The sequence below is a fragment of the Botryllus schlosseri genome, chromosome 15 (genome assembly GCF_051294905.1).
Source record: "Botryllus schlosseri isolate E-star chromosome 15, Bs_hap1, whole genome shotgun sequence".
NCBI classification, from domain to species: Eukaryota; Metazoa; Chordata; class Ascidiacea; order Stolidobranchia; family Styelidae; genus Botryllus; species Botryllus schlosseri.
The window spans coordinates 6,948,305-6,970,054 of NC_137250.1; the positions used below are offsets into that span (position 1 = coordinate 6,948,305).

At 41.6% G+C, this 21,750-nt stretch overlaps 3 protein-coding genes across 3 annotated transcripts; 2 read left to right on the forward strand and 1 right to left on the reverse strand.

Moving 5' to 3' along the window:
• Positions 1-3,806: 3,806 nt before the first annotated feature.
• Positions 3,807-7,865, reverse strand: LOC145458115 (tubulin alpha-1A chain). The gene is made up of 8 exons (XM_080336445.1): positions 7,724-7,865; positions 6,560-6,782; positions 6,391-6,495; positions 5,676-5,872; positions 4,893-5,124; positions 4,454-4,599; positions 4,078-4,391; positions 3,807-4,012 (listed from the first exon to the last, which is right to left on the reverse strand). The coding sequence occupies exons 1-8, from the start codon at positions 7,724-7,726 to the stop codon at positions 3,877-3,879; spliced, it is 1,356 nt and encodes a 451-aa protein (XP_080192571.1). The 5' UTR covers positions 7,727-7,865; the 3' UTR covers positions 3,807-3,876.
• A 4,265-nt stretch (positions 7,866-12,130) lies between these two features.
• On the forward strand, positions 12,131-14,123 carry LOC145457561 (MFS-type transporter SLC18B1-like). Its single transcript, XM_080335783.1, has 2 exons — positions 12,131-12,994; positions 13,132-14,123. The coding sequence occupies exons 1-2, from the start codon at positions 12,492-12,494 to the stop codon at positions 13,940-13,942; spliced, it is 1,314 nt and encodes a 437-aa protein (XP_080191909.1). The 5' UTR covers positions 12,131-12,491; the 3' UTR covers positions 13,943-14,123.
• A 4,047-nt stretch (positions 14,124-18,170) lies between these two features.
• LOC145458002 (MFS-type transporter SLC18B1-like) lies at positions 18,171-19,856 on the forward strand. Its single transcript, XM_080336291.1, has one exon. The coding sequence runs from the start codon at positions 18,285-18,287 to the stop codon at positions 19,698-19,700; it is 1,416 nt and encodes a 471-aa protein (XP_080192417.1). The 5' UTR covers positions 18,171-18,284; the 3' UTR covers positions 19,701-19,856.
• Positions 19,857-21,750: the final 1,894 nt, after the last annotated feature.

Below are 21,750 nucleotides of genomic sequence, written 5' to 3' on the forward strand. Positions count from 1 at the left end.
AGAAATGCGTTATTCCCAGTAACGTTTGTAGCTTTGTACTATATGTATTGTATTCTACGTTACGACCAGTCAAGGTTTCAAGTCTTCGTCTGTCAGAATTAGTATCGAAACTATAATTCTTGTTGATAAATTAACTTTCAGCGGCGAGGAGCGTATAATTTCAGTACTCGAAAAAATCGTATTTTACTACTCGACTCGAATCATTAAAATTACTACTCGATTCAGATTCGAGTACTCGAATCATTATGCCCAGCCCTAACTGTGACGCAACACGAACGGCTTTCTGTCTAGAAGTCTGCTGCGAAATCGACATGGAAAAAACAGTGGCGGCTCGTCCTATAGGGCAACTGGGGCATTGCCAGAGGTGGTCAAAGTAGTCAAGAAAGCTACTCAAGTAGAAGTAGAAGTACTTCTTCCTTACGGCACCTAAAACTACTTGAAGTAGAAGTAGAATTGACTGACTTTAAATCTACTCAAGTAAGTAAGCAGTTTTGAAAACAGTCTTAATTTGTTCGCATGGACTGTCAAAAGCTGCAAATTGAGCTATGCGGAAGGTGTAGAGAGCTTGATTCGTATTGATGTATCCCTGGAGGTACCAATTTTCGACACGATAAGCTTTTTTCGCATTATGTGATGCAAATTATAGTATTGATATGAAAATGCGATACTAACCCTTTGTTTACTAGAAGACGCCGTTTTAGAGAATACCATGGCATGGCACCCTACCCCATATTATTAGGCCGCAAGTTTAGGCCAAGAGCAATACAAAGAAGTTGTATCGGGTACGGTTTCAACAATTTGCGCGATTAGTATACGCTAATAACAAATTTTGTGGATCGTGAAATTTATATTCAGTGCAGCTTTTTTTCTCGGAAAATAAAGGCATTACTACACTTGCTTTTATGCTTCAACATGCATGTTCTGCAGACAAAAGAACTGAAAGTAATTAGAACTCAACGTATGATACTCGGAATTGAAAGTAAAATATTATTACCACTTCTAAAAAGCGGAAAATATATTTCATGTCTTTTGTCCATAAAGCTTCAAAGGTGATCTGCTAAAGCAGGTGTGACGTTCAAAAAAGCCGGATTTTTCAGATTAGCAGGACACGTCATGGGCTGCTAGATTACGATATGATAGGTAATTGCTAGATTGCGAACGGTAGTTTCAAATCTTATAGTCAGCCATGTTTACTGTGATGAAATATTTGATATGGCCGACAATGCGGTGTGAGCGGAATCAAGCAATCCGGTACCTAAATAATATTCACTGATACTTTCGTGAAAACATATTTGTCACTCCATAACTACTGTAAGCGAAGCGCAAGAAAATTTCTGGGCTTTTCTTGACTTTTATGAATATTAAATGTTGGTACTCCGTGTTAACAGCCCCGAAATTCTTCAGGCTATCTTTCGTATTGGGGGATTAAACTACTTCTACTTGACAAACTGAAAATAGCGAAAAGTAAGTAAGTAGATCACAAAATATTACGAAGTAAAAGTAGATGTAGAGGAAATCAGATCTACTTGAGTAAGTACCAGAAGTAGAGGAAAACTACTTGAGTACTTCCAAAAAGTAGAAATACTTCGTTACTGACCACCTCTGGGCATTGCCCCACCTAAAATACTGTTCAATAACAATTCTTTACCATTTATAGACGCACAGCAATCTATATATACCGAAATCATAGCGAAAATCGTATTCTTCTTGTCTATTCACTTGTAAATGTCCATATATAGCGAAGTCTCTGCGAAAATCGAATTCACTTCGTGTTTTCGCTTTGCGAATGCCGAGCCGGGGCATGCCCCGGTAGCGCTCATAACAAGCTTTCACTGTCTATTCTCTCAAAGCCGCGCACAATAAAGAAACAGTGATTTACTCTGTCCTATTCATAAAATTACCGAGCAAGTGGGGCACAACAGTTATGTGCCCCTAATGTGTGATGTAACAATCGTACCTATATCTGAACTCGGTTACCGTCATATGCGTTTAGTCGACATTTGCTGGTACAGGTAGATTTTTATGGTGTTTCACACCATGATAATTCTTGAAACTTGGTATGTCATGTCGTGATGGTGGTATATAACACTGTCCCAAGTTTCAGGGTTTCTACCTGAAGTTTAGGGTAGTAATTCCGTTTCCGAAGTTGAGTGTGTGCTGATCCGTCATGTATCTCAAACAGATGTTACTCAAAAGCCGGTATTGGTATCCATTGATTTTGACCAGTGGTTCCCAACCTTTTTCGGTGGCAGGGCCAAATTTAGAATTTCAGAGTACGGCCAGGGCCGCACGAATACCGAGGCAATGAAAGGAACCCAAAATAGTCACCGAAATATGAAAATTGGCATTGTTCCGATCATTCGCTTGACGCCATTGGCCATTGTGTTGCCGCGCTCCCGTTGTTCAGAACATCAATCAACCTTTGCTGACTATTTCGGAGTAGTTTTAATGCCCTGGCGGGATTTCAATTCGTATTTTTGGAATCAGTGCGACACTTGCTTTCCATAAACACCGACATATCAAAGTATTCGGACGCTTGGGTCGCGAGCCATAGGACTACCAATTATGCTGCTTTTTGCCGGCTAAGCAGTACGCATCTCGGCGTATTCAATCGTGAGTGACTTGTTGCACATCTATCCGTAAATTAGTTATCAATACCCAGGGCTGTAACAGCACTTCGTCAGCCCCCCCACCCCAAAGAAACGTTTGTCTTGGGCCACCCATAGGGTCATAAACAGAACTTCGAAGCCCCCAGACCCCCTCAGGCTAGATGGCTGTTTACCGCTATTTATCATCTAAATCGGGTGTCCGTTTTAGGCAACCTCTCCCGACTAATCGCGCGATGCGCGAAAAATTTCTATAATTGATGATTGAATCGGTTTGTATAATCGGGAATTGCATATATATTGGTATCAATTTTTATCCTTTCTCTGCTCACGTAATCAGATTGACCGGTTGGGCTGAGTGAGTTGTGTTTGAAAAGGTAGGACCACTCAATAATAATTAAACATCTTCGGGCGTATACCCGTTGGCAGAAACGAAAAAGCACTTCGTCAGGCCCCCCCAAAACACTTGGGTCTTGAGCTCCCATAGGGTGATAAACCGACCCCCCGTCCCGTTGTTCGCTTCTGCCACGAAATCAGGATCCCCGTTTAGTGAGCCAGCGTGGAGCGCGAAAATTTTCGATAATTCAAAATAAAATAAGTCAATAAGATCGGGAATTGCATATATATTGCTATCAATTTCTTGTCCTCTCTGCGCTCACGTTATCAGATTTACCGGTAGAGCTGAGTGAGGTATTTTGGAAAATGTAGGGTCCGTTGGTATGACTCCTCAACATGATGTTATTTCGAGGCCTCCTGTCTGCTATATCAAAAATATAGAATAACCCAAACCTAGGCTACTAAACTAAAAGACGCACACGATTTCAAATTGGTATTTCTTCACTGGCATATAATTTTTTCTTGCGGGATGGTATTTGTCTTGTCAGCTTCAGATTGCCAAGACAGGAACATTCGACGCCAGTCATTTAGGCGCCTAATTGAACCTATATGTATTTTGTATATATAACGAAGTTTTAGGTCAGCATAAGGGCAGTCATTTTGGTCAAGGTTTTCTCGCTGTCGATGGTTCTGGCACACTTCTTGGAGTCGCATGTTACATGGTCTAAAACTTTATATGTCTTGGTGCATCGTGGCCTGGTACTGGCCAGCGCCGATATGCCCATTTCTATAAATCTTGCGTTTTCATGTTTTCGCTTCATTGAACGATTCACCGTGCATATTCACCAAAGCAAAAGAACGTGGTTTTACTCAACAACAGGAGACAGACTCCAAATTTTATTTGCGATGAAATGAGGATGCTTGGAATATTCGTTTAGTATTCTTCGCCTTCTTCTTCGCCTTCGCCCTCGACGGAGTCGACACCGACTTCTTCGTAATCCTTCTCAAGAGCCGCCAAATCTTCACGGGCCTCAGAGAATTCACCTTCTTCCATGCCTTCTCCCACATACCTGTTGGTAGATCGTCGATATTGACCATCCGGTTTTACGTTTGAAATGGCGCACGATTCACTTACCAGTGGACGAAAGCACGCTTGGCGTACATCAAATCGAATTTGTGATCAAGACGGGCCCAGGCCTCGGCGATAGCGGTGGTGTTGCTCAACATGCACACGGCTCTCTGTACCTTGGCGAGATCGCCACCCGGCACCACGGTCGGTGGCTGGTAGTTGATGCCAACCTTGAAACCGGTTGGGCACCAGTCCACGAATTGGATGGTACGCTTGGTCTTTATGGTCGCAATGGCGGCGTTGACGTCCTTGGGGACTACATCACCACGGTACAACATGCAGCACGCCATGTACTTGCCATGACGCGGGTCGCATTTCACCTGAAGGCCACAACTCAGTAAATTACAAATTCAGAAAATCCGCATGGTTGTTTAATACTCACCATCTGGTTCGCTGGCTCGAAGCAAGCGTTGGTGATTTCAGCGACGGACAGTTGTTCGTGGTAAGCTTTCTCGGCGGAGATGACCGGAGCGTAGGTGGCCAGAGGGAAGTGGATACGCGGGTAGGGCACCAAGTTGGTCTGGAATTCTGTTACCAAGAAATAACACTGGATATTGAAACCGGCTTTTGTGATAAGTGCTCATATTCAATTCTGATATTTGTTCGTTATTGCATTATCAATATTTGATATTATTAGAAGAGACAGAGTGGTACAGAGTTTTAATGTACAAGTTAATAATATACTTATATTGATATAAACCCAATATTTTCGACCTATACTCGTCAAGAAATAAGAGAGTTTGAAAGAACATTGTATATTAAATTATTATTAACAACAACGACAACAGCACTTGTATAGCGTACGAAATCGAATATCTCACCAGTCAGGTCGACATTGAGGGCACCATCGAATCGCAGGGAAGCGGTGATGGAAGACACGATCTGTCCGACGAGACGGTTCAAGTTGGTGTAGGTCGGTCTCTCGATGTCCAAGTTTCTTCGGCAAATGTCGTAGATGGCCTCGTTGTCGACCATGAAGGCGCAGTCGGAGTGTTCCAGGGTTGTGTGGGTGGTCAGGATGGAGTTGTAGGGTTCGACAACAGCGGTTGACACCTATCCAAAGTATGTATGATGCCATTATCGCAGTCAGCTTACACCAGTCAGCATTGTTGTTCAATTAGAAATAACAGTGATGCCGACTGGTTGAAGTGGCAATTTCAAAGACATGTCAAAACTAGGCTATACTGGAAATGGAAGTGAAAAACAAAAGTCTGTTCACTACTCAAGTAATTAGTTCCAAAAATGAGATTTGGCGGATGGGCTTCAGTTAATACGAGGTGGCAATTTCGTAATTGCATGACGTATCATCGTCGACTAACGCAAAAAGACTAATGACGCTACAGATACGGATATAATATTGTACAATACATTTAATTGTCATGATACATGGGTTATTTGACGTAGTTGCACTCATAAAAGTGACGTAGACTTATTCCAAAATTACTTTCTACTTCAAAATCCAGCAGTTCTCCCTAATCACTTGAGAAGTAGGAGTAGAAGTCGTCTAAAATATATCCACTTGAGTATACTCCGAAATAGTAGTACGTTGTCACTGACCACCTCTAGCTGGCAGTAAAGAGAAAATAAATGCTAGAAAACTGTACCTGAGGCGCAGGGTAGATGGCGAACTCAAGCTTGGACTTCTTGCCGTAGTCGACGGACAGACGCTCCATGAGGAGAGAGGTGAATCCGGATCCGGTACCACCTCCGAAGGAGTGGAAGATCAGGAAACCCTGAAGACCGGTGCACTGATCGGCCAGCTTTCGGATGCGGTCGAGCACAAGGTCAACGATTTCCTTACCTGAGACGAAATGACGAGGATAATTACGACTCGAGTATTGACGCGGTAAACGCAAGTCAATATACACTGATGGTATTTCTTTTTTTAATTGAGATTTTTCGAGTTTTTTTTTAAATTAAGAAAAAGTTCAATTTTTGATTGTTCTTAAAATTGAAATTAAATTTTTTTAAATTTGTTCCGAAATATGTGGTAGAATTGATGCATAGCTGTAACCGTTTTATTCGAATTCCTGACACCTTGAAAGCGATTACTGTTGCGGCGCACATGACGTAACCGTGATAGATGCCACTCTTTTTCGTTTCCAAAATATATAATAATAACAATATCAATTATCTCTACCTCTGAAACCCTTGCCAATTTTTTATCCAGCGCAATTCCGTAATCTAACCTCTTTATGTATTGCACAGAAATAACAATAAGACCTCTCGACATTTGCTTAAGGGAGCAGGTTGCTCCACGGATTGCGTGTGTATTTGACTGTTTTACTGCGAATAAATACGATAATAATCATAACATACCGATGGTGTAGTGACCACGGGCATAGTTGTTGGCGGCATCCTCCTTGCCGGTGATGAGTTGTTCGGGGTGGAACAATTGGCGGTATGTGCCGGTACGGACCTCATCTGAACAGAAAGTAATGAAGTTTTAGTCCCAGTAAATCAATAGGTATTGCTAATTCGTTCCTACCGACTACGGTTGGTTCAAGATCGACGAATACGGCTCTCGGGACGTGCTTTCCAGCTCCAGTCTCGCTGAAGAAGGTGTTGAAAGAGTCGTCTCCGCCTCCGATGGTCTTGTCACTGGGCATTTGACCGTCCGGTTGGATGCCATGCTCCAGGCAATACAACTCCCAACAGGCGTTACCGATTTGGACACCGGCTTGTCCCACGTGGATAGAGATACATTCTCGCTGTTAAATAAACCGGATAGTTTCGTAAAGTGGGTCAATCCTGGCCGCATTTTATTCCACAGGTATCGCAAAGCAACAACAAAAATTAATGTATAACTAAAGACTGTTGACTTGGCGCGAAATTCGAATTTCTTCAAGTTACTCTCTCTATAGTCTATATACTTATCTATGTCTATTGTCTATTCAGTATTCATGTTCAGCGAAGCGTGGCTCCGTTTAGTGAAATATTAACGATTCGCGCTTGCTCAATGATTAGTTCTTATGCGATGGTTTAGATAGCGGATAATTCCGTTCGAAATCGTGTCATTTCATCAACTGAGTCATTAGTAATGTAAAATCTCATTCAAATTTAAAATGGAGAACACGTCTGGCAGATTCTACGTTGTTCCAAATCACCGTATTCCGTCCGTTAATAATTTACTGGAGTAACTCATTTAGTAAAGCACAGGTCTCTTTTATATAAGACATCAACATATTCAGCAATAGGAAACATGCAACGAAGAATCATTATTACTAGACATAATAGTAAATGTCTCGAGCGGATGTAAGTAGAGAAGGTCGAGATGTGCAATAAAGATACTACTAACACTGCTGCCCTACCTCGCCCAGACATTGCTTCATTGATCATTTGCTACCATCGTTTAATTTTTATTCTATTTTCCTTTTTTAACTCAACATTTTTTACAGCCATACTGTTCAGAGTCAAGTGTACCTGTTTGATGCTGGTGTGATCTGACTAGATGACCTTTACGGTCTTATCGATCATTCCTATCTAATACCGAATACTGTGCATGCATATTTTCTGTACCACCATCACTGCCGTTTGTTATGTATTTTGGTTGGATGAAAATAAAGACTCTCTCTCTCTCTCTCTCCCAATTAGCCGGAGCTTAAGTGCCCTCTTCAAACTTACAAAATGAACAGTAACGATTCCGACTTACCATATTGGTTGTTTAGGTAAATTGGATGCTTCTCAACGTTCAAAAGATGAATAAAATCTTATCTGGCCTCGCGTTGACTGTTACGTATCTTTTGCAGGTACAGATGAATGAATAGGGAGGCCATAGTGTCACTTTTATATCCTCGCTGCTTCGCAACGGACGCTGCCTTCAATTCGATTGGCGGACCGAAACACGTGACCTCTCTCACGAGGCAAATCGTCTGGATACGAGAGTAACCGACACCCATTCGCTGTCTCTCATGACGACCGGCCCCGTTCGAGTGCCGGCGCTAGTTTCTATGGTGGTTGTGGACAATCGATTAATATATTATACGTATTTGTTTTGTGCGGCGTTGCTTTGTGCTAATACGAGATATGATACACTGGATGTTGTTTACACAATGAAAAGTCGTTAGTTGCGCAAACGTTGTGTCCTAACCCGCCCTCGTAGTCGCTATCTGAGTTTGACGTTTCTTTACTGGGTATGGTATATTGTGAATCGACAAAAATCGCAACTGCGCTCGTGCATGATTCCACCATTTGTAAAAATTCTAATAAATTATTCATGAAATGAGCCATGATGTCAGCGTTTACATGGTATTTGTTCTAAATAGTTCGTCTTGACTCCTTACTATCTTTACCTTTTACCACAATCTCGTGGTGTTTTGAAATGATAAAGTGATTACTAAACTGAACTGAACTGAAGATGTTCATGCGTCGTGCCTCCTCTATCCATGGGCGTATAGACAGAGTGTCGAAATGTGATAGATAAAGCCAATCGCGCAGCCTAAAAGACCGAGAGTCGCTATATCTGTACGGTTCACGTCGTTGTTGAAACTGCTCGTTCTCCTGCCATTTCCTAAATATATTCAGCCGCTCTTCCAAAATTTCATAGGTAGTACCATTGTAATTAATGTAGTGTATATATATTATACATGTATACATTACAGGTGTGGAATAATGTAATAATATCACAGAATAAACCAGTAGTCGAACGATCGCAATATCTCGTTGTTACAGAGCCGATGTGCTGTGTGCGACTGTGTGTGCGTGCGTGTACTAACGCAGGTATAATGCCTGTACCAATGGGTGTGAATAAACGGAAGTGTACGACAAATGAGCCACGGGTTTGCGATACAATGAAAATATATGAGTTGGACGGAATGATTTCCAAATGGCATCTCAAATAAAAGAGGGCTGTCCTGCCATTCCGGCCGTTCATTCAGAATCTAAAATTCTAAATTAAGGAATGAGAATAGGGAATTGAGGTGTATTTTATTTCTGAAGTTTGTAGTAAATTACTACACTCAATGAAGCCACGGGTCTCATTTTGCTTAAATGGTAGTTGGAAGAAATTTCGTAAGGCTTAAATCCAATATTGACCAGATTGCTAGCAGTGTGAAATGTAGTCCTCAATTTTTTGTTACTAACGGATTGAACCCTGATGGTTTGACTCTTGGACTAGATCGAGAGGCCAATATGCGACTATAGAAGAAAAATCTTGCGGCCGTCTGCACGTAATTCAACTAGCGTGTGTTGGCGGCCGTCAACATGAAATTTGAATTTACAAAATCGGCTTCGAAATTTCTGAGAAATTGTAACTCCACTTGAAAAATTTCTTCGCGCCTGGCGCGATTCGGGGAGACTTGAATACACGATTTTAGTTCAGTACTTTCCTTTTAACACGAGTCCCACAGTGCATATGCAAACCGCACAGGAAAATAATGTGTTCCATTGGGAAATACCAATTTGGATTCGCGTTCATGAAAGAAGTTATTTTCTGGTACGTTCCGGCAATTCAAATATATATTTTGACTATACTGGCAATCCTGTTGGGATGTCAAGAAATAACAACATGCAACAAAGTGATTTTAATAATATTTGGCTCACCGTAAAACGCATCATCATAAATTCTGTTCTTTAAATTTTCGAAGACGCCACCTCCGTCAGCTCTAGCGGTAAATCTGATCACATGGGTGGATAAAGGATAAAATATTTTATAGTATTAGGTGAGAGCACCAATATTATTGACGAAATTCATTCATGAATATAAACGAAATTTATGGCGACAACGATTTTCGATAACTTTTCATAACATTAATGCTCGCGATTTCGAGGCGAATAGCAAGCAGATAAATAAATTTAGATGAATCTGGAGTTCAGCGATACCTATTTCGGTGTGTTCGAGAATAGCGTATTCTAATCCGGACTTCCGGACTTGCTGGAGTCCGGTCAATAACAAGAAAACCTTTACCGAGAATGCCATTTATCGCGAATGGATACCGCTGAGAATGCACATTACCGAGAATGGACACCGCAAATAATGAACATCACCGAGAATGGACACCACCGAGAATGGACAATACCAATGGACAATAGGCAATTTCACACGGCGTCCAAGAGGTCCATAACTACTGTCTGCTGGAATGCGGCCATACGCTAAATAGGTGATCCAAATGCGGCCGTGACTATAGCAAGGTTGAACACTCGTGGACTATAGATAAAAACCTATATAATGGATGAACCTGATGTACTCTCCGTCAATTTTATTATTCGTCGCAAGCACACGTGTAGATAGTAGATATATTGATACAATTCCATATAGGCCAGGGGTTCGCAACACTGTAATGTAAACATTTGAAAGGCCGTATATTAGGGACGATGTTAACGTGAGGTTCACGTTCGCGTGCTGTGTGTGAACCTACGAAATTTCGAGGTTCACGATCACAAACGAACCTTGTTAGGTTCTGCACTGTGAACCTTTTTCATATATTACAATTTTTTCACGTCATTATAACGTATTTGGTTGAAATTATTTACGTGTGAACTGCGGACAACTCTCCAGGTAGCGCTGGTAGCATGAAAAGAAATTCAGCATCAGCCAAGCATGCTGTACCTTGTCAATTTCAGACATTATTTGCTCGAAAGTTCGCTCGGAATATTCAGCTTTCAACTTGTGAATTTTTAGTGACTCTGCTGTGGGTTTGCCCGCAATCACACAATAGCAAGAACGAAACTCACGACATGTAGGAAGTCAGTGAATTGTTCTTAGTCAACCAATTAATTATTTACATTAACGAAATTGATACAAAGAATGCATCGATGTCTAATGTAAAAAATCAGGCGTACGAGATATATCTTAATTTAGTAACCTTGTTGTATCATAAAAACTAAATCCGTCCGATTAGGGTGTTGGCTACTGTATAACTTGTTTTTGAGAAGAGACGGAAGTTAATGATTTTGAGGGATTATAATAGCATTTGATTGGTCCAGTTGATACATTAGGTGACGTTTAAAAATTCAGCATGTAGGCCTACTTCAGCATTGTGGCATAATATGGCCTGAGTCGTCGCTATAGTTATCATGTCCATTACGTTACGGAAATGTAGTGTTAGAAATAGCAATGTGACGCCACGCGACGTCACCAGTTCACGTTTGTGTTCAGACTGTTCACACAGAACCTGTCAAAAAGATTCGCGTTCACACGGACCAGAACCCTTCAGAGGTTCGCATCATCCTTACCAGATAGACAAGCGGATAATTCTCAATCCTGCATGTCGAATTCACATCCACGGCATGCTAATTGCATGCATTAGTGATCGTTCGGTATTTTCGACAGGCTAGATTCGTACGAAACTTGATATTTTTAAATGACGAAAATACGAACTGTGAGCGGACGTTGATGTTGCTAAAATTTTTCGTATCATTTAACTTGATTGGGAAAATTTGCAAGCTGTCATTCAAATGTGACTCCCTTATTAGAATTCGATGTCTATTCTATAGCAAGCAGTTGTTTTTGTTCAGTAAACACGATCCTACGTTCGCTATCGTTTCACAACAGACAGACATTGATTTCAATCATTATTATTATCATTATTCTCGCTTGTGTAGATCCGGTGGCAATCGAGAATCCGCGTAAACACCCGGCTCTTATCGACAGGGACTCTACAGTCTACATTTTAGAATCAACAGCGGTCGGTGTCGAATTCACACTCACTGGTGTCGACACAGTGATTCGATTCTCAATCGAGTATTACTGTATTAGGCATCGAGTCGAGTCGAGTTTCCGAGTATCATTCACTCATTCCGGCATCATAACCGTAGCAAAGGTGTGTAAAGTCCAAATATGTCCCTTTTATTCTACCACAAAGAATATAATGTCAGCTCTAAAATATAAATTGGTAATTGGTAATTTATCAACCATTTCTATTTCGTTGCACTATGACAATGGTGTGGGTTGCTCAAGGCTTCGTCGTAATTTTGTTTTCGCTAACGCGCGACCGTGCTTTACTTTGAACTACATGTTTCGACCGATCGAGGTTTCAAGACTTCCGCAGTTGAAAATAGTATCGAAGCTATAATTTCGTTGATAAGTGAACTCTTAAGGAGCGTATAATTTTTGTACTCGAAAAAATCATCTCTCACGACTCAACTCGAATCATTTCAATTTATACTGGATTCAGATTCGAGAACTAGAATCATTGTACCATTAGCGATATAGTTATGTTTGGTGGTGAATCCTCAGCTTTCGTTCTTGTGCGCAAAGTTTCGACTCAATGTTTAAAATTCTTGTGGATTCTCGAATTACTGTTCCTGGTATTTGCCTCATTCGCTACTATTAGATGTAAGTAATTAACGACACTGAATGGGAACGAACATCCTTCAACACGAAAAGGTTTTGTGATTCCCCGTTTAATGCGATGAATAACGGTTATACGCTTACACTTGTGGACTGATTTTGTTTCGAGAAATTCAGAGATAACAGCAGTATGGGCAAACGCACCTGTGAGGAATCCCATTTACTACCGGATGAGCATCGGCAGCACGGTGGCAAAGCGGGTATCTCGCAGTCAAGAGTCAAGGAAAGACAACCTAATGGGTTTGAAAGAGTTAGTAGTTGCGAATATTACGAAGCTAATAGCAAAGAAGATGATTGCTCCGGACAGCACGCGGAAAATCATAAAAGTATTTGGAGGGACACCGATTGGAGACAAAAGGCAATCATTCTTTACATAGGCATGATGAATTTTATCATTTTTTTATGCAACAGTACGGCAAGTCCTTTCTTAGCTAGAGTCGTCTTGCAGAAAGGAGGGACGGTTGTGTTGTCAACGATTGTTCTTCAAGTATCTATGATCACGATGACGATATTCTGCGTGGCAGTAGCCAAATACCAATCTAGAATTGGTTGCAAAATACTCATAGTACTGGGCCAAGTCATTTTTGCCAGTAATCAAATTCTATTCGGATTTATCGGATGCTTTGAAAGTCAGTGAATGTTAGTTGTTGCGGGTACGTTTTTACGAGCCGTTCAAGGAGCGTGTCTAGCCGCGCTGTGTGTTGCGGGTCTGACAGTTGCATGTCAGGAGTTTCCGGACTTCGTATCGACCGTTTTCGGAATATTTGAAGCGCCGTACGCCGCCGGGTACTTCACCGGTCCATATTTAGGGGAGTTCTGTACGACTGGAGCGGTGGAATGATGGTACCAATGGTATCAACGGGAGTACTCATGCTAATTTTTGCCGTCATTGGATTGGCAGTACTGAAAAGACTCGATAAATGCAATGATCCGACCGGTAAATCATACTTAGGACTTGTATTGATGAAACCCAAAGCTATCATCATTATCGGTGCAGCTGGAACAATAGCAGGCGGATTCGGTATAGTTGACGCAACAATGACTGTTTACTTGAAGTCTAGGCACTTCTCAGCGACAAGAGTTGGTCAGCTTCTTTTCTTGTATGCCATGGTGTATTGTGTATTTGCATTGATCTGCAGTTTGGTGAATGACAGGAAAGTCCCTCGCAGAATTGCAATGATTGCCGGAATGTTGGGATGTTTAACATTTCCTTTCGCGTTCACTCCAAACCAAGTGGATACGTGGATATATGCATCCGGAATAGGTTTCGAATTATGCAGCGCAATTTCATTCGTGCCTGGTTTCAACGAATTGCTCCATATTATACATGGCGCTACAGGCAACTCCTTTAATTCCGACATGTCTCTTAACAGTGCCGTGTCCGGCTTATGGACTGCCTCCTTTTCACTTTTCGCCTTCGTTCTTCCAATAATTAGTTCCTTTATGCAATTAAATTTGTCATTCTCGATTTCATTCTTCCTCTCGATGTTGGTTGGTTACGGAGCTACTGCTACTTTGTCCTTCGGTGTAATTGTCTTTTTAAGGCTGCGATTGAAGAATGGCATCCATGATCCCGTGTAACGTGGCAGAAAGTAATTGGTTATTACCGAACTGGTATCACATGGCAGTATATTTACTGAACTCGATGTTGTTGAAGTTGAAGTATAGTATGAACTTTAGTATCTGATGTAGGCCGAAACAGAATTGCGATCTATAATGATAGAATCCGCTACTTGCAAATATAATGACTTTCTGATGTGAATATACACTTTCTATAGGTGTTCAGGTGTTAGAATAATCTAAGGTTATGGGATAGAGTGTAGGAGATAGGAAAGGAAGCCGCGTCTGTTATATATTAAAGTGCAGACAATTCCCACACATTACCATTGAAGATCTGCAAGAGACCATCTATAATTTCATATCGTTTCCTTAGTGCAAGGCTATAATTGCGGAGACCTATACCAAAAAGCAATTCAAAATCATCACTCAATCTGCATATACCCGCGAAAATATTCTATATAAGGATATTGGAAGCAGCTTTTGACCAAGTATGAAGACTATATAGTCAACAAGCAAGTATAGCCTGACTGAATAATGAATACACATTTGAAGCTGTAAACTAGCAGTCTTCCACGGAAATTTCAGTCTCAGGGGCTCCCTAGACGTCACGACACGACACGACACTCACTCAACCCATACATATGATTTGTACGGCAGGGCAAAATCGAGTACTCCAGAGGTCCTATTCCTAATCGAATATTGGGCCTCGAATCTATTTTTATAGGACGGCCCCAAGACGGACAATTTCATTTTATCTTCGAAGAATAGTTTAGCCGCCACATTATTGGTATTCGTCTATCAGTCCTGATACTTCGAAAATAGGGCCAGAAACCGTTAGGACTGAGGAAATCTACGATACTATGAATGCTAGCAATTTTATATTACTCGAGCAGAGTTGAAAAATATGGGTTTATTAGGGTTGAACTTAAAACTGAACAGTGAACGCAATGACTTGGACTCGGACTCGAGTCAAAACATCATGACTCGGACTCGAACCTCACTGACTGGGACTCGGACTCAGTGGTATATTGAAAATGACTCGACTTGCCTCGAGTCAAAACTATAAAAGTGAGAGTAACTCGTCACTCGGAACCTTGTGACTTGGTTACAACTCTGCAAAAAGCATGGCCGATAGAACTGTCGTTGATATCATTATAGCTCTTTATGGATATAATGGTATCAACGACAGTTCCAAGTGCGATGCTTTACGTCAGTGGTTCCCAACCTTTTTTTTAAAACGCCCCTCTTTATGATAGTGAAAAATTTCGCGCCCCCCTTATCGTCATATCACAAAATCCAACCGGGATGCTAGCAACTTCAACAGATTTTTTGATGGCATGGAAGGTTGTAACTGTTGATGAGAGAATTAAAAAATATGAAATCCGGCGTATATATAGAGAAACACGCGTGAATTGAAGGTAAATCGCGCAAAGCGCGAAATTTTTTTCAGTTGACCGCTTCTTCGCGCCCCCCTTCCGAGCTTTCACGCCCCTCCCCCCAAGGGGGGCGCACCCCCAGGTTGGGAACCACTGCTATATGTAGTGGATAGATACCGTAGTGGTATAATCCACGGCTGCAGCACCAATGGCTTGTGGGTTCGATTCGAGTCCGACCGAGATCGACTCCAGAATTCCTACCTATAAGTGTTGGAGGTTTATCTTGGCTCCTTCTCGCCATATCAGCCGCGTAAGCGGTGTCTTAAAAAGCCTAGAAGTGGACCGCGCTACAAGTCGGCAGCTACGGAATCAAAAATGAAGAAAATCGGCCTGATGTAAATGACCATTGTAGTCGACAAACACCATGAATACCACAAACAATATCCTCTTTATGGAAACGGATGCATAATTCCAGTATTCGACAAAATCGTCACCGAATCACTACAACTATTACTCGATTCGGGTTCAAGTTTGCGAATCTTTGTACCCGGCCCGTGGTCATCAATGTTTGGTTGGTTGGTTGTTTGTTTTATTAACACAATTGGCGCTTATCAACATTTGGGTCATTTGCGCCCGCACAGTAATTTCATAAGTTCGTGTCCATTCGAGATCTTTCCGCTTTCTTGCGTTCTTTTTCTGATCTCTGCTGCCACCTTTCTAGAGTTCGGCTCTCTCGTCCTCTGGCCTTTGAAGGCGCCGTATTTCCAGCGGGATCAGCGATTAGGAGCCCAGACAAACCTCCGTCTCATAGAAGCACAGTGTTGGGATGACTCGAGTCATGACTTGACTCGAGTCAGACTCGAGCCACCTTTTTCGAATGACTTGACTTGACTCGAGTCACTTTGTTAAAATGACTTGACTTGACTTGACTCGGCGTATCAGAAATATGGATTGACTCGTGACTCGGAGCAAAATTCACGAGTCAATTTCAAGTCATCAAGTAATCGGTGTCGATAAAAATCATTGTATCTTGCATATGCATATGATTGTTCGCGAAACGCTGGTGTAACCGTGAGCACGACCAATCATTTATTGATCGTGCGTTTTACTGAGCCTCCATTGCTCCCTCACAAATAAATTGACCGCAAACGAAGTGATCGAAGCTTACATCTCACGTTGTCGTAAACTACTATAGTAAAGTAAATAATCTCTGTTTTTACCTTAACCAAACCTCTTCTTTTATCGAAATTGAATTCGAATATAATTTATATAGTCCTCAACCATTGGCACAGGCTCGAATTGTATCATATCGATCTGTGAATGGGTAATGTATTGTATTCTATCAATTCGTATCTATTCTCTATTTTGGCTGGTAACTATACACTGTGGTCTAGCAGTGCTACGTATGTGAGCGATACAGCGCTTTCTTGCGTGTATATTAACCTTTATATTCGTTCATCGGTATAAAATCAATGACAACTCAATCTGTATTTCAGACAGCTTGCAAAATGTAATGACGTTATCATGCCCGATGCTTCGAAAAGGCAACTTGACTTGAATTGTGACTTGACTCGTGACTTGACTTGACTCGAGTCCCCTCCAAAAATCGAGTGACTTGACTTGACTCGAGTCACCTTTGAAAATCGATTGACTTGACTTGACTCGAGTCAAAATGGGCAATGACTCGAAATGACTCGTGACTCGAAGGTAGTGACTTGATCCCAACACTGTAGAAGCATGGCATTGCCGAGACGCGAACCAGCAACCATTGGTGTCGTGACGGTGTCGCTTAGCACACTGCGCCATTCTCTCCCCCGTCATCAATGTTTGCTGGTAATTATAGACCCGGTCGGTATAGTCGAATTGGGACTTCGTGCATCTTGTGCACTGTGCAGCGGAATACGCAGGGAATGTTGGTGTACGAAATTGAAACCCTGTCCCTGACACGCGATATCCAGCAAATGTATTTATTCATTTGTACACCATCATCAGTCACGGAACGTAGTGATAGAAATACCCTACTTCGTTGTAATAAGAGCTCGTATTGCTGAACATGTATTCAAGGAAGATCTTGGACTCGCTAATTGATAGCACACAAATGAAATTACATACATATTTAATATAAAGTTATTTTAGTAGCGTGCGAAAGTGTAGTTTACGGCAGCTTATATATATATATATCACACGCATGCGTTCGTCACATCGGGAAGTTTATCAGACCATCTATTATTCGGCATTTACGTATGTAAATTGATGCTACCCCGCAACATTTGGAAAAATTTTCAACCCCTCCTAGTTTTCTGTTGGCTGCGCGCCGGGGTGGATACATATATCTTCGGAGGTGCGCCTACGGTTACCAGTTCACTGCCGTGTTACTTTTATTGTGCGCTGATCAATTCTAAGGATCTTAACAATCACCAATAGCGCGTGTTTACTAAGCAAAGTCTTGCAAAAAATTAGTGGAGGTAGCATTTTTAAAGGGTGGATATAGAGATTTTAGGTGGGGAATGAAGGCTCGGAATAATTCGGAAGTGGGGAATTAAGATAAAAAGGTTGGGAACCACGGATCTAATGAGACTGATAAATTAAAGATTATGTCCTGCTTCGGTGAATTAATTCGTCATAAGCTGACGAGATATAACATATCATGATGCTATGTCGGTTTTAACCATTGCATGGTGCGTGCTTTGATTCTGAATAGATATTCAACTTTCTTGTTCATGCCATATAGGTCCTATCGTCACATGCAAGGTTTCAAATAATGCCTCTCAAGTCCTTATGGTTTATTCGTTATTGTTACAAGCGGCCAACGAGACATGATTGATCGCATTCCTAGAAATTTGCCTCATTCGCTGCTATGGGAAGCAAGCAAGTTGTATAATCAACTGTAAGACAAATGCTTCAGCGTGTCGAGATGTTGAAATACACATGTGATGAATGCGTGTCGACAATCTATATTATATTTTCGATAAATTCAGAGTGGTAGCATGCACATTGAAGAGGAATTACCGTTGCTATTGACTGAAAGTCGTCGGGATGATCACGATTCTAACATCTCAAAGTCAGGACAAACTGAGTTTGAAGGAGCCACTAATTGTGCGGATTACGAAGCCTCACGCAAAGAAAATGACTTTTCTGGACAGCACAAGGAAATTGATAAGAAGAAAAGTGTTTGGAGGGCCACCGACTGGAGGCAAAAGGCAGTCATTTTGTACATAGCGATGGTAAATTATATCAATTACTTGTGCAATAGCGCAGCAAGTTCATTCCTAGCAAGAGTCGTGTTGCAGAAAGGGGGAACGGTTGTGTTGTCAACGATTGTTCTTCAAGTGTCTATGATCACAATGACGATATTCTGCGTGGTAGTTGCCAAATACCAATCCAGAATCGGCTGCAAAATGCTCATTGTACTCGGCCAAGTAGTATTTTCCATTAGCCAAATACTTTTCGGATTTATCGAATATTTCCAAAGTCAGTGGATGCTTGTAGTTGCGGGTACACTTCTACGAGCCATTCAAGGAACCTGCCAGGCAGCGCTAGGCGTCGCGGGTCTTACAATTGTATGCCAGGAGTTCCCGGACTTCGTAGCCACCATGTTTGGAATATTTGAAGCGGCATACGGCGCCGGATACCTCAGTGGTCCATATTTAGGGGGATATCTTTACGACTTAAGTGGTGGAATGGTGCTACCAATGGTATCAACGGGAGTACTCATGCTAATATACGCTGCGCTTGGATTGGTAGTGCTGAAAAGACTCGATAAATGTACGGACACTACCGGTAAATCTTACTTGGGAGTTGTATTGACCAAACCCAAAGCTATCATCATTATCGGTGCAGCGGGAACAATTGTTGGCGGATTCGCGTTGGCTGACGCAACGATAACAATTTACTTGAAATCTCTGCATTTCTCAGCGACAAGAGTCGGTCAGATTTTATTCTTGATGGGCGCAATGTACTGTGTATTTGCTCTGATCTGTGGGGGTTTTGTCAATGACAGGAAAGTTATTCGCAGATGTTTCATTGTGACTGGGATATTGGGATGCCTAACATTTCCATTGGCGTTCACTCCGAACCAAGTTGATGCGTGGATATATATCGCGGTGGTTGGTTATGGGATAAGCGGCGCCATCTCGTTTGTACCTGGTTTCAATGAATTACTTGATGTTATGCATGCCGATGGAGATAACTCGGACACTTCTGACATGTCCCTCATTAGCGCTGTATCTGGCTTATGGAGTGCATCTGTTTCCCTTTTCAGCTTCATTCTTCCACTGATTGGCTCTTTTGTGGAGTTAAGCTTGCCATTCTCGGTTTCTTTTGTGTCGTCGCTGCTAGTTTGTTTCGGGGCTACTTTGGGCCTGGGTACAGTTGTATTTTTACGACAACGACTGAAGAAATAAATTAATGATCCGGTGTGGTGTAACAGGATATAGTTCTGATATCTCTAATTAACGAGGTGAATGAATCTCATTCCGCATATCTATCTGTAAATTCCATATTGATTGAAATTTGGTATAATGACTTTGTAATGTGAATTATAATATGATCTACTTCAATGCTCATCAACCCAATATATGCATGAGGTGCACCAGTACGGAAAGGTATACCATAGGGCAGAGATGGAAGTCGGGTCGGGCTTTTCGGGTTCGGGCCTAAAGTTATAAAAATTATCGGGATTGAATCGGGCCGAATAGTCTCTACGAAAAGCATTGACTTCATATACAAATTTGATTTGCAATTTTGTTCGAAAGTGGCACTACTACATATAAGATACACCAATACCGTATCACGTCAGTATGGCAATATCTGTGAATAAACTTTATACGAAGTACGAACCCAGATAAACTTCATTATAAGACGGCCCGAAGACTATGATTGAATAATGAAACGATGTCAGGTAAATAGTAAACAAGTGTCCCAAATACGCCAGACATTGATCATTGTTCAGGCCACATTGTGAGTTGTGACAAAAACATGAATTACGGATGGATGGATGGATTACCATGCTGGAGCCTGGATTATTACTAATTTAGTTTTAATTTCGATGAGGCATGCTGAACTGAACAGCTAGAAGCAGGTGATGAGACGACGGCTTCCGTTGTGGCACGGCAGGATTGATCGATAGATGTGTTACGGCGGTGTTAATACTTTATTAAAGAAAGCTTTTAGATGCGCCATAGTGATTTTGTCGTCCATGGTGAATTGCTTTAGGTCCATACGGAAACTAACTTATATTGTATTAGGCTATGTGACAGCGGTAGTATTGTTATATAGTAGGCTACACTAACAGTAAATAATGCAGACGATACATGCATTATCAAAAGAATTGCAAAGACATCCAGAACGGTTTACGTTTTCTCCTGCTCCAGGTCGATCAGAGTTTTGGAGGACAATGAAAGTCGTAGCACGGCGTTGTCAGCCTACTAATGCTGTAATTGGTGTCACACCGGAAATTTTGACCGGAATAGTTTCATGCGGTGTTTGCAAACTAGTATTAAAATACGATTGCCAAAAAAACAGGGTCGTCCCATATCAAGCGCCATTCCGAACATTGCAAGCCTGGGCCTCATGGAAAAAAGAAGCAGCAGCTAATGTTACAGTTTGCAAATAAAACGCTTAGACTAAGCGAATCTGAAAAGCTGGACATAAAAACTGCTGAATTGGAGTTTTGCGTTCGTGGCTTTCATGCCTTTCATTCAGTTGAAAATGACGGCCTGATCAAGCTATTACATCAATTTGTGAACATGTCCGCGACGCATGGACGTTTTAATGTATCAGACGTGATATATGGACGTAAAACTATATCGTTATATTGCAAGGAAAAAGCTGCAGTAATAAGGGAAAGGATAACAGAGGTTTTAGTTGAACCACAGTTAGCCGAAGCCGTCGCAGTAACGTTGGACTTGTGGACGGACGAATACAAGCATATACGTCATACCTAGACGTACAGTACACGTCTTCTGGATTGATAAGTCCTTTTTGAAATGAAACATCAAGTTTGGCGGTACGTCATTTTGGGACTGAACGTCACACTGCTGAAAATATTTCACGGGCTATACAGACTATATTGGCTGAATATGCTATTGATGCTTCAAACATTACGGCAACTACCGACCACGGTGCAAATGTTGTCGCTGCTTTTCGTGTAGGAATATTGGAAACGTCCGCACGCCTTGACTGTATGGCACATAGGCTACACACTTGCTTCTCAACCATGTGGTCACGGGTATGCACTTCACAGTCAGAATTGCTCGATTACGATAACAATGCATCTTCTCTGGTAAAGTATTGTAATCAAGCCTCCGGTGTGCAGGAACAACTGCCCGTGTCGTTGAAAAAAAGGCTCGTCAACTCGGAGATGGCAAGGCTATATTGATAGAGCATATTCCATCAACGAAAGTTATGAAGCTTTGGTGCTCATTCTTTCAGAACCACACAGAGACCGCATGC

Bases quoted from the DNA above. Each gene is read 5' to 3' on its own strand.
- LOC145457561 (XM_080335783.1), top strand. From the start codon at position 12,492: ATGGGCAAACGCACCTGTGAGGAATCCCATTTACTACCGGATGAGCAT. The intron at 12,995-13,131 runs GTGAATGTTAGT...GAATATTTGAAG, and splicing joins ATCGGATGCTTTGAAAGTCA to CGCCGTACGCCGCCGGGTAC.
- LOC145458002 (XM_080336291.1), top strand. From the start codon at position 18,285: ATGCACATTGAAGAGGAATTACCGTTGCTATTGACTGAAAGTCGTCGG.
- LOC145458115 (XM_080336445.1), bottom strand. The intron at 5,873-6,390 runs GTATGTTATGAT...ATTTCGTCTCAG, and splicing joins CCGTGGTCACTACACCATCG to GTAAGGAAATCGTTGACCTT. The intron at 4,600-4,892 runs GTGAGATATTCG...TCTTGGTAACAG, and splicing joins CCTCAATGTCGACCTGACTG to AATTCCAGACCAACTTGGTG.